The sequence below is a fragment of the Dryas octopetala genome, chromosome 8, assembly GCF_963921425.1.
Source record: "Dryas octopetala chromosome 8, drDryOcto1.1, whole genome shotgun sequence".
In the NCBI taxonomy this organism is placed as follows: Eukaryota; Viridiplantae; Streptophyta; class Magnoliopsida; order Rosales; family Rosaceae; genus Dryas; species Dryas octopetala.
In genome coordinates, this window is record NC_141373.1 from 10,950,025 (window position 1) to 10,968,204 (window position 18,180).

Genomic DNA, 18,180 nt, shown 5'->3' on the forward strand with positions numbered 1-18,180 from the left:
TGATTAATGGTAATTATTTCATGATTAGTCCACATACAATCATTAATCAGTTATTGTTAATCAATTCAAAGTGAAACTGAAAAAATTGTATCATGAGAGACTATCAATTGAATTTCACTGCTCGTAGCATGAATTCAAACACATCTCATGATGGAAGAAATGACATATAAATTGATGTGCATATCCGAATCTTTTCTGTCCACAGATGAAATTTTTTTTTTTGATAAAAGACTAACACATTAGTTCATATTGTCTATTCCTTTATCACATCTGAACTCTCATGCATCTAAAGATCTAAAATTTGAAGCTTGTTTGCACGAAATTTTTCTTGTTGTTTCTATGCTCTGCTAGGCTAAATTAATCTACTGCTTTTATAGAAACATGTTTGCATGCCAAGGAAAATTACGACCAATAAGGAAATAAGAAGCCTTTAGCTATTTGTGTTTAAATATTTCGGTGATTGAATATGGGTAATGGTATAAACTGCAAGTTTGTGCATGTATGGCACATGTTCTTCCTTTTTTCATAAAGCATGAATATATTAAATTCTGCATAAAGAAATTATGAACAATAAGAATGTCACATTTTGATATGGAATATCTAATCTATTGTTTAGTCCACAGATAATCATAAATTAGGTATTGTTTATCAATTCAAGGTAACAGTGACATAATTGCATCATAAGGCACCGTCAATTAGAGTTTTCTGCCTACAGGTGTGAATCCTAATTGGATGTCACTTATGATGGAACAAGATATTACATTAACTTATATGAATATCAATTGGCTCTTTTCTGTCCACAGATGATAAGGGTTTGATAAAAGATTATCATGTTAAGTTCATGCTTTTAGTCTTGTGAAAGAAACGAAGGGCATGTTGATATTATGTCCACAGATGAGTATCTTTCATGCATAAAGATAATTGGGGCTAAAGCTAGATTGATCATGTTGCATATTTCATTGAACCCTTGACTGGCAGGAATTTTAAGAAGTGGAAAGCGAGATTTAAAGATTACTTTACGGTCTCTTAATTTGATCATATCTTAACTGGTTGGGAACTCTCATAATTTTCCATTTCAAATGATTTGATTTCGTTTATTTTGAATCAATCGTATGGGTTTTCATTGAGCATATATATATATACATATAATCAGCAGGCTGATCACTTAAGTTTATGATTAAACGATGTCTGGTTTTATGTTTTAAGGATGCGTATCTATATTAGTCTATTTTACTCGCTTTTCCGCATGGCAATAGCATTTAACCCATGATTGTATCGGCATATGTATCCCTTGGGTTTGAATATATAGATTTGCATGGTTACCAATTAAACGTACTGCATGCATAACGAAATCAGACCATTGTATGCACTCATGTCCTTTTCTTGTTGATAAATATATATATAGAGCATATCTATTCCTTTGGTTGATCTTGCTGCCTCATATATATGTATTTATACTTAAAGTCATGCATATGTGCTATTTATATATATATTTAAAGATATAATGCAATTTTTGATGATTGAGGATTTGAATTTGATTTGATGCATTTATTTAGTTAGTGTATATATTAAATTTGTACACTAGAACAGAAAATTAGAGCTTTGTAGGTTTTCTGTCGGCTATATAGAAGTGGCTATTTCATTAATTTACAGATTTTGGCTTTGATGAGTTGTAAAGCTTTTATTGATTGATTGGTGTTAATTACTTGACCGAATAAATTATAGTTTCAAGAAAGACGGTTTTTAATTTTCTTTGTATTCTGTCTACAGTTCCTAATTTCTTAACACTAATGAATGTATTTGGTTTACAACAGTTTAAACAAATATATAAATTTCTACAGTTTTGTGTGAACAATTAAACTTCTCTACATTCGGGGGAAGATTTATACCACTAATGAATGTAGTAAATTTAATTGATAAGGAATAAAGAGCAAAGTTTTGTTTTATGCACATACGGGGAGATCTTGTGATCTTGTGATCTTTTCACATATACATGACTGATAGAAATTTAGGAATATCTTGAAAATCATTGTATTATTTAAGTTGAATCTTATTGTTTTATGTCTTTATAATAAAGATGTAAGGGCTTCATTTTGATGCATAAAGAAGGTTTTGGACAAAAATGTAGGAGTTCAGCTTTTTTAGAAAAAGCTAGGGGGGTTCGGGGGGCACTCCCCCTGAGACCCAACCCATTTCGCTAGAAAAAAAGTAGCTAACTTACATATATTGATGTTCTGTCATATATAAGGTGTTATCATGACTATTAAGTTGCTTATTTTGATTAAACTTAAAGGCTTCTTAAAGAAACATTAAAGGGGTTCATAAAAGAACCATAAAGGTAGGGCCGATTTGTGGGAGCTTGAGTTGATTTTCTCACAGTACTACATAACATAAAATATCATGCGTTCCTGGTTTTTTAATGCACAAAGTTTTCTATGATTACATTATTTTGGTGTGCTTATATATTCAGTCATGAACTCTTCTACTATGAATTATGCTTCCATTGAGCTAGGATTCTTATTTGTTTTGGTACTTTGTTTTTCTTGTACCTATCTATAAGGAATTCTTGGGATATAGTACCCATCGAATAAAGTTGTCCCTAGCTAATTCAGTTTTCTAGGAGCATGTCACCAACATGGGGTATTATCTAGTTTTAAAGATGCCCTAATTCAGTGGGAGCTATTTAGCTTTTAATTTTCTATTTTTGATTAAGTTATTTGTTGGTGATTCATGGATACGCATTAAAGTTAAAGAGTGTTATATTTTCTTTCAAGTTTATTAATGGATTAAATTTCAGGTTTTTTAAATTTTCAGTTTATCATGCAACATAATAAAGATGTCCTTGTCGACATAAGGGCTTTTCATTAAGCATTAAGGATAGATCACATTGTGATCATAAGGAGGACCATTTGTATGACAAGTTAAATACTTCACATTTTAGCTCACATGCCATATGATTTTGTTTATGGCTTGTTGGTACTCTGTGTGGTTGTCATTACTTATGGTGGTTATAGGTGGATGATACCATGTTTATTGGAAATCATGTCTGTAGCTCTATAAGTATGTGGTGATCAATGCTGAGTTTGAAATAGGTATTGTCTAAATTGTTTTCTCAATTGTGCACATAAGGAAATTGATTTTTGGTTGTGAAGAAGGGTTTGTTTAAATAGGTGTGGCACTCAAGTGGGAGAATGTAAGGACCTAATTGAGTTTGCATCCTATTTAAACACCTAATTAACTAAGAATACAAGATAGAAATCAATTTAGACAGCCGGATATGTTTTGGTGAAGTTGAAGTTTTATTCTATATGGAATACCTATACTATAAGGTCATGAAAATCAGGAGGTGATTAGGATAGCATCGAGAATTCCTTTATGGGCAAGGAATCTAGAGGTTTTCACCTATAAATATAAGGCTTAGGTCCCCTCTCTCATGTACCAATTAAGCACAATTATTCCTACCCCATATTAGGAGTGCATAGAGAGATACAGAGAGAGAGGAAGACTTAGGCTGATCAAGGTTTACCTACAAACACTTTTGCTGCAACTATTCTTTTGTCGTGTGTGTTGAGATGTCTTCACAAGGTCAGTCCCTTTTGTATGCATATCTAGAAATTCCAACAGAATAATCCTCAGATGCTTGAAATGATGATGATGAAATAAAAATTGCTCACTGAGCAGATGTCTGAAGAGAAGAGCTGCCGAGTGGTCCAATGTATTAATGTCGGGCATGCTTTATTTTGTACCAATCCTCACCACTTGTTTGTCTACACCTTTCCTCAAGCTCAAGACCTTCTTGAATACAGAGGTGCTGGAGTTGAAACATATTTGGATATGTAAATCGAAGTCGATATAGAACAACAAATCGAAATACAAAAATGAGAAAACAACTCAACACCAAAAGAAAATCACAAGTCAAGATACAAAATTAGATCGCAGAACCGCAATATCACAAGATGAATGGAAAATCACACTAGGAATAAAAATTAATCTTCAAATTACCAAGAAAATCACAAAAAATTGAAATTCATATTTCAGAGAAAAAGAGCGTGCTTTGAAACTGAAAGAACCTCACAAGCTTCGTTGAACTAAAGGGCAAAAATATAAAAAAGCACACCAGAAAAAGTCACGTGCCTAGTACTTGGCCTAATTGCTAATTAATAGGATGTCCTTGTTAAGTGTTAACTTCATAAATTGCATTGTACAGTATTAATTGTATAGTAGTCTTAAGATTGTAATATGAAACCTTTTTTTTTTTTTTTAGTTTCATACAATCTTATTTTTTTTATATAGGAGAGAGAGGTTCAAACTCAAGACCTCTCCCAATATATTAGATAGAGAAATACTACTAGACTAACAGGTAGTTGGTTCATACGATCCAATTTAGATTCAATGCTCATCAATTTGTCCGCATACCATATACACACCATATTACATTAGCCCGTCTCCTTCACGTTTTCCGAGCAAAGAGCCACATTTTTGTCATTGGATGGGCTATATATATACTTTTGGCTACAAACATACATAATACATATGTTTTTTCCAAAAAAGCTACGTGGGCTACAACCCGTGTAGCTCTAAGCTAGTTCTGCCCTTGGACTGTTGTTGCATTTTTTTCTAGTTTTAGTTTTTAATTTGTTTAATTTTTTTTGTTGAATTAGTTTATTTAATTTTGTTTAAGGGTAAAGTTGATATTTTTGAGATAGAATAGAGTATCTCTTTTGAATATGGTAACCAAGCATTGCATAGTTAAACATTTAATTTTCTTCTTTATTGTAGTAAAAATTAATAAGACAATGTCAATGTAGGATTCAATAGACATTGTTACTTTTGAGACTAATGTATAAAGGCACAAGTTATTAATTAATATTAATGTACGGTCATGAGACTTTTTACAAATAACTATTCTTCGGTTCTAAATTATTCTAATACTATATTTCTCCACAATATTCGAGATGTCTTAAATTCACATTCAATTCAAAAAAACTCTTTAAGACAAAATGACAAAATAGATTACACATTCAATTCAACAATTAGATCATATACAACGAGTCAATTTATTTACGACATTTAAATTCAATACAGTGATGGTCCATTGTTCTTCCCTCACAGTTATTCAAACTTTCTCATTTAATATTTTTTTTTTTCTAACTAGTCCAAAATGATGATGAGTTTTAAAAAATAAAAAACTTTGTGATGACGTGGCCCATTGAAAGTAATTGGATTATAAGGGTGGCTGTGAATTTATTTATTTTGGATAGATTCAACCTTTGACCTATTTTAATCCGATCCTATTCATTATCCATCCATTAAAGGTAGAGATTCCAAATACATTTCGAGATTTGTTAGGGAGAAAAACAAAAAGGATACGGAGGAAAATAATAAAAACAGTCAAAACAAGAGTGTAGGTTAGGAAAGAAAATGTGAAGGATAACAACGATACATACATACATATATATATATATATATTAAGATTGATATTGATATTATAATTTATCAACTACTACTTAATTATGGACCAAAAAAACTACTAATTAATTAGTGTAAAGATTAATCGAATAATGCAATGCTGACTATGTTTCATTAGTTTCTCAAAATAACCAACGACCTTAGAACAATATATGTCAATCACTATAAAAAGCTTAGAACATAAAGAACAAATTGATTAATATTATCCAAACCAGTGAATAAGAGATACAACAAGACTGAAAAGAAAAAAAAAATGTTTGAAGAGAGTGAAAGCATGACTGATAATGTCCTTCTCTCTCCATCATCTTGTGAAGAAGATGATATGTTTTTCGATGATCAAGTGTTGGATGAAGTACTTAAGTATTTTGCTGAGGACTGCCCAAATTTTGAAGATTCGGGCAAAGTGATGGAGATGCCATCATTCGAAATCGATGCACTGGTTGAACCGTTGAAGAGTTGAGTGTGGGAGATGTTGCTGGACAAACTCAAACCCAACCCCTTGGTTCTTATGTCCCAGAAAATTCTGATTGTCTGGTGAACTCAAATCCCGGGCCACAAGTCCCAAAAAGCTGGAGGAAAGGAACTTCTTGGACACTAAAGGAGCATGAGTAAGTATTCTTTTTTATTTATTTATTTTAAATTCTTGAGGTTAGTCCAATGGTGAAGGAGGAAAGAGTAATATATAAGATTTAGATAATTTTTTTTTTATTCGCCAACTATCGTACATGAGATTTGAACTCAAAACTTTCTCTCGACAAATAGGAGGCTGGGTGTGATCTATTAGACCAAATGGTTAAATTTGGATAGGTTGAGAGAGTTTTGACCTTTTTGATTCCCAACAATATAATAAAAAAATATCTTTGAATGTGAATAAAACTTCCATGTAACGGTGATATATCTCATCACTCATTATAGGTAAGTTTTTCTTGAATTTTTTTGACTTTCTTTTTGAGTTTCTAGAAAAGTTTATAGAAAGGGAGTTGTTCATCCACAAAGTTTTTTTTTTTTGGTGCATCCACAAAGTTTAGTTAGTAAAATTTCTCTTTATATTTATTTATTTATCTATCTACTTATTTACCATGTAGAATTCAATTATATATCTTCTTGTTATTTTCCAAATGCATATAAGTACGTAGTCGGAGGTTGTTAATGGTTTCAATAATTAAATTTCTTACAAACTTTATTCAATGAAGATATATATATTGACTATTGTATTTGTTGATATCAAAGGTTATTTTTGCTTGGATTGGAGAAGTATGAGAAGGGAAATTGGAAGTTTATATGTCGATATGCAGTGAAGACAAGATCGCAAGTACAAGTAGCTTCTCATGCTCAAAAGTATTTTGCTCGTCACGATCCAATGAAAAGAGGAGAGAAGACAAGACAAAGTATCTTTGATGTCACCACAGGTCGTGACAGCACAAGATATGAGTTTGAAGCTTCACTTGCTAATCAAAATTATGATCAGAAAGTACTCAATAGCCAGATGGTTCAAGACTCTCCAATATTGTTGCCAACCGAAACCAATCTTCTAAATTCAATGTACTGGTTTGGTTCTCATGGTCTTTATGTGTAAATCAGTCAGAATATTTGGTGGGTACGTATAGCAATTTAGGTGTGTGCACACCCTTTGTAAATAGGATTTGGTTTTTAAATAATTCGGTAATCAGGGTGGTGGTTTAATGGGTACAGCCGCACCTTGTAAATAGGATTTGGTTTTTAGAATTTTATTTCAGTATTAAACAAAGTTTATGATTCAACCTTCTTGTGTATATTACAATAGTTCTCTTATCCGGACCTTATATACTATTGGATGTATTCAGACCTCTTCAACTTCATGGTTAAAATTTAAAATCCAGATTTCAATGGCTTGCTGTGGATGTGTTCTTTGGGAATTGAAAGTTATCTTTGAAGGATTGACCGATATGCCAAATGGCATGGGTTTCCAAAGTTGGTTCACATCAGACATGGAATGTATGTATATAGCTAGTGAGCATTAGGCCATGGATTGTAGCCCATGAGGTAGTTTTTATGGGACATTAAATTTAGCATACCCAATTATTATCTAATTTCTATTTATCCCACCTATATTTATCATCTATTTTTAATTTAACCTACTCAACTAAGAATCTATGTAATCAATTTATTAAGTCCAAGTACAATCTTTGGAGTCCTTTGTCATCACCCGAAAAATTAAGCATATTTTTGTTTATATATATTTAATGGGGACGGATCAATGACATCTTATTTTTTACACAAATTTTCAAGGGTCTACTCCATATAGAATTTCAACGATCTAAACCGTCTATTTTTTAGGTCTTCATTAAAAGATCATCTTTACAAAAATTAAATAAATCGGAAACCGTTTATCTACAAATATTAAGTAGTTAACAAAATAAACACTTGAAATGTTGACAATTTAATATTTGTAGGTAAATAATTTCCGATTTATCTAATTTTTTGCAAGGATAATCTTTTAATGGAGACCTACAAAATAGACGGTTCGGATCGTTAAACTCCTATATGGAGTGGACCCCATTAAAAAATTATGTCAAAATTTGTGTAAAAAATAGGATGCTATGGATCCATCTCCATATTTCATATGTATTTATATAAGTTAAAATTTGTCAAACTGAATTAATCAACTAGCTAGTTAATTTAGAAGAAGACAATAATATAATTGCACGTAGATAACAAAAATTATCATTAAGTTGTAGATTTTTTTTTTTGGCCAAACATTAAGTCGTAGATTAATGCTTAATGATACTAATAACATGGCAGATTAGTTTGAGCAGTTGAGTGTAGCAAATTGACAAAGATTAAGTGCATGGAAAATCCAACACTCGACCCATGACATGAGGGTTCTAATTAATGACCATACTTCTGAAACTCCCACTCGCTATTATCAAGTGGACATAATTGGCGGGTCTTGAGCCATCGGCTGATTCAGTTGAAGTGGAATGCATGGTTACAAAAACCCCAAGCAACCGTACACTCCTCGCTTGTGGCACTTGCCTGGTTCGCTTGGCACTCGATGCACAGGTCCATTATATGGTTAAATCTCTCTTTAATTGAAAAAATTAACGATTTGGTAAAAAAATCATTATTTAATTAAAAATCGTTGATTTTTTCTATTTAATTGACAACAATTATATAACCAAACGATTTTCGATTGATTTGATTTTTTATAGAGATGATCTTTAATATGTTATCTAAAAAGTGAACGGTTCTGATTATGCGCCGATATTGCCGAAATTAAAATTTGAAGGAGGTGGGGTGACCTTGAGGTACCCCTAAGAGGTGACCCAAGTATTGTTCTTAGAAAAACGTAAAGTAAAATTAATTACTAATGCAACTAATGAAAAGACCTAATGAAATTATGAAACTAGAGAATCCAACTAGGAAATAAGAATAAAAAGTTACTAAAAAAATACTAATTCTTGGAAATCCTAGTAGATGTTCTTGCAACTGGAAATCCTAGTAGAGGTTTGCAAAAGGGCCCCCTGCCAATCCCCCACTATTATAGAACAACCCTCCAAATCCGACCTGCCCTGAGTAACCCTTGGCTACATCATCTCTATTGGTAACTGAGCTGTCGACAACGCATGGCTACCACATATTATAAAAATGAACAGAATCAAAATTCATATTCACAAAGAAAAATGAAAACTGTAAACTCATAAAGCTTTTGAAGTAATAAGATAGATATGGTTGGTCTGATGTTGTTTTAACATAGGATGGGCCCTATAGCTACAATACTCCGATTTCAGTACTCAAACCACCAAACTCTGTTCACTTATTCTTATCAAAACACAAGGGTTTTATTAATAATGATACGAATACAAAATCAGTTAAGTCTGAAATTTCATTAAAGCAGCAAAGATGTTGACATGTCATCCATATTTTTCACCTATTCATCATCATCATCATCAGCTCCCATAACAAGGTCTTTATTCAAAATGCACAATTTTGTAACCCTGAATATTAATCCTCAGATTCTTGCACAGGCTTTAAATCTCATCCCAGATATATATTACTCTATCTACCACCCTTTCAATGTATTCTTCAGTTGGTACAAGCTTTACTAAGAACATGACGAGAACAAATTGCATAAGTGATAGATGAAGTACCTAAGAGAATAATCTCGGAGAGAGATGACAGAGAAAGTGGAGAGTAGCTAGCTAGCAAAAAGAAATTAAACAGCTATTGAATACATAACAGCTATTAAACAGAAATTAATTTTCGATTAATTTAATTTTTTATAGGAATGATCTTTAATATGTTATCTAAAAAGTGAACGGTTCCAATTATGCGCCGACATTGCCAAAATTAGAATTTGGGAGAGTGGAGTGACCTTGAGATACCCCTAAGGGGTGACCCAAGTATTGTTCTTAGAAAAACGTAAAGTAAAATTAATTACTAATGCAACTAATGAAAAGACCTAATGAAATCAGGAAACTAGAGAATCCAACTAGGAAATAAGAATTAAAAAGATACTAAAAAAATACTAATTCTTGGAAATCCTAGTAGATGTTCTTGAAACTGGGATAACGAGGTTTGCAAAAGGGCCCCCTGCCAATCCCCCACTATTATAGAACAACCCTCCAAATCCTACCTGCCCTGAGCTACATCATCTGAATTGGTAACTGAGCTGTTGACAACGCATGACTACCACATATTCAAAATAAAAATGAACAGAAACAAAATTCATATTCACAAAGAAAAATGAAAACGGTAAACTTATAAAGCTTTTGAAGTAATAATATATGGTTGGTCTGATGCTGTTTTAACATAGGATGGGTCCTATAGCTACAATACTCCGATTTCAGTACTCAAACCACCAAACTCTGTTCACTTATTCTTATCAAAAGGCAAAATCAGTTAAGTCTGAAATTTCATTAAAGCAGCAAAGATGTTGACATGTCATCCATATTTTTCTCCTATTCATCATCATCATCATCAGCTCCCATAACAAGGTCTGTATTCAAAATGCACAATTTTGTACCCCTGAATATTAATCCTCAGATTCTTGAACAGGCTTTAAATCTCATCCCATATATATTACTGTATCTACCACCCTTTCAATGTATTCTTCAGTTGGTACAAGTTTTACTCAGAACATGAAGAGAACAAATTGCATAAGTGATAGATGAAGTACCTAAGAGAATAATCTCGGAGAGAGATGACAGAGAAAGTGGAGAGTAGCTAGCAAAAAGAAATTAAACAGCTATTGAATACATAATTGCTCATGTTTGCATAACAATAAACCATCAAGGAATTAATCCCTGTCGAAATTAAACAGCTAGCAAAAAGAAATGTACAAAAATATAAGACAAAAAGACCACAAACACCAGGAATGGCCATTGCCATTGATTGATCGATGCAACAGAAGCCGCTTACTTAACAGATATTCGAAACGAAGAGCCACAATGTATACACAAAGATGAAGTGTTTTTTTATTTCTTTCCTTTTTCTTTAATGAATAACACAGAGATCTTATTGATATGACATAAATACAAGATCAGAGGATTCTCAAATAAGCTTGTATGCTAACATAGGAATATATATAGAAAATCCATATTTAAATTATACATCAGAACTCAGAAGGAAATATTGAAATTTTGTGGTGACTTCATCCATAAAAAAACAAAAGCAGAATACAAACACCAGGAAATATGAGTAATGACGATTTCCATAATGATAACACCTTGTTGATGATGGTGAAATAGAAGTTGCTTACGGAGCAGATGTCTGAAGAGAAGAGCCGCCGGATGTGCTTGCTTTGCTGGACTGCCTGACCTCGAGTGGTCCAATGTATTTATGTCGGACATGCTTTATTTTGCACCAATCCTCACCACTTGTTTGTCTGCACCTTTCCTCAAGCTCAGGACATTCTTGAATACAGAGGTGCTGGAGTTTAGTGAGAAGCTTTAGACCTGCTGGCAATTGTTTTATATCAGGACAATTAAATATGGTCAAAGATGTAAGTGAAGCAAGATTCTCAATCCATTCTGGCAAAGCTGTGAGATTGGTACAGCAACTAATTTCCAAAGAGTGCAGCGTCCTGATATTTTGTAACCCTTCTGGCAGAGAATCAAACCAAGGACAGCTACAGATGGTCAAACTTCGAAGTGCGGAGAGGCCTTCCACAACTTCTGGAAAAGAACAGAGATTTGGACAATTCATAATGGTCAAGTTCTCAAGGGATGCAAGGGTCTCCAAGGTAGATGACAATGAAGTCAGATTACTACAGTTCTCAAAGGACAAAGTTCGAAGGGTACTCAAACCTCCAATTTCACCTTCCAGCAAGTAGTCAATCTTGCAATAGTCACTAATGTCCAGTGACTCCAGAGCTTTCAGGATTTGCAAACGCAGTTGCAGAGAGACCAGCTCTGGACACTGGCGAATGGTCAATGACTTTAGAGAAGACAAGTTTACCAAAGTCATCTCCCAAGGCAGTGCACGAAGCTTGGGGCAAGACAAGATCTTCAAAGAAGACAGATGAGCTGATGCAAAAAACCCTTCTGGGAGAGAGAACAGCTCTGGAATTTTTTCTAAAACAAGCACAGAAAGCAAAGTTAAATTTGGTGAGGACATCAAGGTTGGTTTACAATCCCGAAGCTCCAGATGTTGAAGGGATTGAGACAACGGTATATGTACTAACTTGGGACATCTTTTAACAATTAATTTCCTCAACTTAGGGAATGCATTTCTGTTGTTTTCACAAGACCACTCTTCCAAGTTTGGAAAATCACTGAGTGATAGTTCTTCGAGTGATGGAAACCATATGCCTGCACCGCCACCATAAAACTCTGTACCAATGCACTTCACGCCATCCATTCCATGCAGAGAAAGAGTCTTAAGTAGCATAAGATTCCCAAGGGCTGGAAGATGTTCACAATTCTTACAGTTGGTGAAATCAACTGCAATTAGATTTTCCGGGAGAGCCCAATGAGCAAATCTTATTCCTGGATAGTCACTTATAAGTAGCTTTTTCAGATTTTTGTGTGGTAGCAAGCAATCAAGAATTGCTTCCACAGTCTGACGTGGCGATGGTGTGATGGCTACTTGATGTTTTGCTTTATGTGGTCTCATAAATGATTCAACCACATGTTCAGATCCCCAATATAATCCCAACGACTCAAGATTTTTCTTCAGCTGCAAATATAATTTCTGTCTGTTAAATCTTGCATTCTCCAAGTGTGTAATATTCAACTTGCCAGAAAGATCTAAATCACTCAGCTCAGCAAGGCCGACACTCCGGCTAACGACATACAATGGCAATGTCTGAAGCTGATGTAAACGACCAATACCACCAGGCATCCGAGTCAAACTTAGACATCCAGTTAAATTGAGATGTCTTAGTCTCTTCATCCCTCCCAAGAAAGGCATCCCTTCAAGATTATGACAACCAAATAGGTTTAAAGTCTGCAAATGAAGGAGATTTCTTGTGCTTTTAGGCAACCTGGAGATAGGCGTGTAACTCAGGTCAAGATACCTCAAACATAACAAGCCACCCAAGGATTCCGGCAAATCAGAAACATCACAGCTGTTCAGATCTAGCACTCGCAAATATTGGAAACTGGAAAACATTTTATTTGTGTTCTCTAACAAGCCAGATTCTCCGATCAACAAGAGAGTTCGTAAATGTTTTGCTTCATATAGAATTTCTGGAATTGTAATAGCAGCATATCTATAAACAACAGATGAGTGTCGACTTTCAGCCAGGCTATTTGGGGGAGGACCATGTTCAAGTATCACAGATTCATTTCCAGCAGCATATCGTGCAAGATCATGAATGACATCATTCATTTTGTATCCAATTATGTCGCTACCATTACAAAGCTCGACTTCTTGAAAGAAAGATATCCACAACAACTCGGAAAAGTATTCATTCCCAATGTCTTCTGGTCGCTTGCGTCCATCTTCTGGAATGAAGCCTTCTGCCATCCATAAATGAATAAGCTTCTCCTTTTTGTATTCATAATTTTTGGGAAATATTGAGCAGAATGCAAAGCATTGTCTAAGATGTGATGGCAGATGATGATAACTCAGCATCAGGGCAGGTAAAACTTTATGTTGGCTTTCATCCAACTTCCAAAGTTCACAATCTCGCATAAACAACCACTGTTGTTCCTCTCTTTTAAAGCGCATTACACTTCCCAAACTTTTTGCTGCTAATGGCACACCTCCACATTTTTTGACAATCTGCTTCCCAATCGAAAAAAGGTGTGCATGCTTCTCTTCTTCTCCTCGTCCAAAAGCCCGTTTCTTGAACAAATCCCAGCAATCATCCTCGGACAGGCCCTTCAAATAATATGGGGAACTTGGGGAGTCCATCATAAATGCAATTTTTTTACTGCGGCTTGTGACAATGACTTTGCATCCTTCAACATCCTGTCTAAATAAAGGTCTTAGTTTGTCCCAATCGTCCTGGTCATCAGTCCAAACATCATCTAACACAAGAAGAAATCTTCTCTTGTGCAGCGAATGCCAAAGCTGGGACTCAAGTATGTCAATCTCCGAGAATTTGCATTCATCCATTGTTGCAGACTCAATAACTGTCTTCATGATCTTCTTGACAATGAAATCTTCAGAAACAGATACCCACATCCTAAGATCAAAGTTTTTGATTACCCTGTCATCATTATAAGCCAATTGAGCAAGAGTGGTCTTACCAATTCCTCCAATACCAATTATTGGAATACAAGTTGCCCATCCTTCTGGGGAAGCTTCAGAAGATAGTAACAGATTGACTAGCTTCTCTCTGTCATCCTTTCTTCCATATATATCTTTCTCGATGACAAAAGAGCTAGTCTCCCTTCTGGTAGATCGTCGATCTATCATGCTAGGCTGCTCTTTAAAATTAAACCCCAAGAGTCCCTCATTTAGCGTCATTTCTAACATCTGGAGCGTGTTTCTAGTTTTTTCAGGATCATAACCTTTTATAATTTGAAAGCAGGTAGAACCGAAAAACTTCACATTACACCTGTTGCCTTCGTAAGCAGTAAAGAAGTCCAGAAGGTCCTCAGTATCAGAAGCTGCGTTCTTGAGGTTTGACAACCAAAGTCTGACAGCTTTATTGCTTAATTGTTGCTCTTCTGCATCTTCAAGAATAGCTTCAACCCTCTCTGAGGCACGTCGTAGGCTCAGGAGGTTGTTCTCGACACCCCAGATATCGGAAAGCTTTTGCAGGGCAGGGGATGCAAGTCTGTCAAAGAGCACTTGCAAAGCCGGGGATAAAACTATGCCTGCAGCTGCTTCCATTTCTAGCAGCTACCAACGACCAAACCAAAACAAGGCTGAGATGAGACAAGAATGGTTGGCAGTACTTGGAAATGTAATATGGACAGATCTGAACAAGTGGCTGCGTTAACTCAAAGGATTTGTGAGTGGGATGGCTTTTGGTCAAGAGTTCAAGTTATTGAATCGACAACATGCTTTCAGAAGTGGCATCATAAGACTGATCACAAGAGATTAAAAGCCGTTAAGGCGGCTATGGCTACGATTCTTGTGCTTGGATAACAGAAAATAGCAAAGTGGCTTGCAGAGAAGGTGGTTCAACAGTGAATGTGGTTCAGTTGTGGATCTAGGTTTTCCAGTGGGTTGTGTCATGTGTGTTCTGGGTGTTTGGTGAGTCTTGACGAATCAATTGATGGTGGAGGATAGGCAGACAATTAGTCAAATTTGGTTGGCAGGGTTTGACTCTTCATCCCTCCCAAGAAAGGCATCGTTTCAAGATTATGACAACCAAATAGGTTTAAAGTCTGCAAATGAAGGAGATATCTTGTGCTTACAGGCAACGTGGAGATAGGCGTGTAACTCAGGTCAAGATACCTCAAACATAACAAGCCACCCAAGGATTCCGGCAAATCAGAAACATCACAGCTGTTCAGATCTAGCACTCGCAAATATTGGAAACTGGAAAACATTTTATTTGTGTTCTCTAACAAGCCAGATTCTCCGATCAATAAATGTTTTGCTTCATATAGAATTTCTGGAATTGTAATAGCAGCATATCTATAAACAACAGATGAGTGTCGACTTTCAGCCAGGCTATTTGGAGGAGGACCATGTTCAAGTATCACATATTCGTTTCCAGCAGCATATCGTGCAAGATCATGAATGACATCATTCATTTTGTATCCAATTATGCCGCCACCATCACAAAGCTCTACTTCTTGGAAGAAAGATATCCACAACAACTCAGAAAAGTATTCTATCACCAATGTCTTCTGGACGCTTGCTTCCTTCTTGTGGAATGAAGCCTTCTGCCATCCATTGATGAATTAGCTTCTCCTTTTAGAATTCATAATTTTTGGGAAATATGCAGCAGAATGCAAAGCATTGTCTGAGATGTGATGGCAGATGATGATAACTCAACATCAGGGCAGGTAAAACTTTATGTTGGCTTTCATCTAATTTCCAAAGTTCACAATCTCGCATAAACAACCATTGTTGTTCCTCTCTTTTAAAGCGCATTACACTTCCCAGACTTTTTGCTGCTAATGGTACACCTCCACATTTTTTGACAATCTGCTTCCCAATCGAACAAAGGCATGCATACTTCTCTTCTTCTCCTCGTCCAAAAGCCCGTTTCTTGAACAGAACCCAGCAATCACCCTCAGCCAAGCCCTTCAAATAATATGGGGACCTTGGGGAGTCCATCATGAATGCAATTTTTTTACTGCGGGTTGTGACAATGACACTGCATCCTTCAACACCCTGTCTAAACAGGGGTCTTAGTTTGTCCCAATCATCCTGGTCGTCGGTCCAAACATCATCTAACACAAGGAGAAATCTTTTGTTGTGCAGCAAATGCCAAAGCCGAGACTCAAAGTAGGTCAATCTCCGAGAACTTACATTCATCCTTTGTTACAGACTCAATAACTGTCTTCATGATCTTCTTGATATTGAAGTCTTCAGAAACAGATACCCACATCCGAACATCAAAGTGTTGGATTACCCTGTCATCATTATAAGCCAATTGAGCAAGAGTGGTCTTACCAATTCCTCCAATACCAATTATTGGAATACAAGTTGCCCATCCTTCTGGGGAAGCTTCAGAAGATAGTAACAGATTGACTAGCTTCTCTCTGTCATCCTTTCTTCCATATATATCTTTCTCGATGACAAAAGAGCTAGTCTCCCTTATGGTAGATCGTCGATCTATCATGCTAGGCTGCTCTTTAAAATTAAAGGTCCATTGATTTTAACTATTAAATTTCAATAATTTTTGAGTTTAGGTACTAAAATTAAATAACATTTTAGATTAGGTACTAATTGAAAAGTCAAACAAAATAATAAAACAAAAGGTATTAGAATTTACAAATATTATATCACATGTCACTACAATAAAAAAATAAAAAAAATATTATATTACAAATATTACATTAATTTATACTATATTGTATTAAAAAAAAAATTAATCAAATCACAACTTAATTGTGACTGTTTTGATAAATTGAAAGAGACAACTTACACTACTATACTATGTATTATTTTGAGTAAAAGTAATTTTATGACCTCTATTTATACTATATTGTAGTATAATTTTTCTAAAAAAATTTTAATTAAGTCACAACTTAACTATGACTGTTTCACAACTTACATGTAACTGTCGTTCAGTCACAACTAAATTTGAAGTTGTGAGTGTCGTACGGTCACAATTAAATGTGAAATTAGCAAATTTTCAAGATAATATTAAACTCTCAAGGGCAATTTTGTCAAAACCTTATAAATTTTAATTAACACTCATCATATGTGGACCAAAGGACAAAAATGTCAAATGAAAAAGGTTCAAATCAAAGAGGCTAACATATTTGTGACATAATTTAAAAAACTACATTTAAATTTAGTAGTTCAATTGAAATATTATACAGTCTTTATGCTATACAAAAAAATTATTGAGATTTGATATTAAATCCTAATTTTCTATAAAATTAAACCCCAAGAGTCCCTCATTTAGCGTCATTTCTGACATCTGGAGCGTGTTTCTAATTTTTTCAGGATCATAACCTTTTGTAATTTGAAAGCAGATAGGATCAAAAAACTTCACATTACACCTGTTGCCTTCGTAAGCGGTAAAGTAGTCCAGAAGGTCCTGAGCATCAGAAGCTGCATTCTTGAGGTTAATTTGACAGCCAAAGTCTGACAGCTTTATTGGTTAATTGTTGCTCTTCTGCATCTTCAAGAATAGCTTCAACCCTCACTAAGACACGTCGTAGGCTCTGGAGGTTGTCCTCGAATCCCCAGAATTTGAAAAACTTTTGCATGGCAGGGGATGCCAGTCTGTCGAAGAGCACTTGTAAAGCCGGGGATAAAACTATGCCTGCTGCATCCATTTCAAACTATGCCTGCTCGCAGAACGTGGAATTGTAATATGGACAGATCTGATCAAGTGGCTGTGTTAACTCAAAGGAATTGTGAGTGGGATGGCTTTTTAATTGCCAAGTTGTTTCAACAGTTTGAAGTTATTGAATCACCAACATGCTTTCAGAAGTGGCATCATAAAACTGATCACAAGAGATTAAAAGCCATTAAGACGGCTATGGCTACGATTCTTGTGCTTGGATAACAGAAAATAGCAAAGTGGCTTGCAGAGAAGGTGGTTCGACAGTGAATGTGGTTCAGTTGTGGATCTAGGTTTTCCAGTGGGTTGTGTCATGTGTGCTCTGTGTGTTTGGTAAGTCTTGACGAATCAATTGATGG

At 35.0% G+C, this 18,180-nt stretch overlaps 1 protein-coding gene and 1 pseudogene across 1 annotated transcript; both read right to left on the reverse strand.

The window, feature by feature from the left end:
* Positions 1-11,039: 11,039 nt before the first annotated feature.
* On the reverse strand, positions 11,040-14,893 carry LOC147277163 (putative disease resistance protein RGA3). The gene has a single exon (XM_086254210.1). The coding sequence runs from the start codon at positions 14,734-14,736 to the stop codon at positions 11,206-11,208; it is 3,531 nt and encodes a 1,176-aa protein (XP_086110336.1). The 5' UTR covers positions 14,737-14,893; the 3' UTR covers positions 11,040-11,205.
* Positions 14,894-15,146: 253 nt separating this feature from the next.
* On the reverse strand, positions 15,147-17,813 carry LOC147277164 (disease resistance protein RGA2-like; annotated as a pseudogene).
* Positions 17,814-18,180: the final 367 nt, after the last annotated feature.

Coding starts and splice junctions, on each gene's coding strand:
- LOC147277163 (XM_086254210.1), bottom strand. CDS start 14,736: ATGGAAGCAGCTGCAGGCATAGTTTTATCCCCGGCTTTGCAAGTGCTC.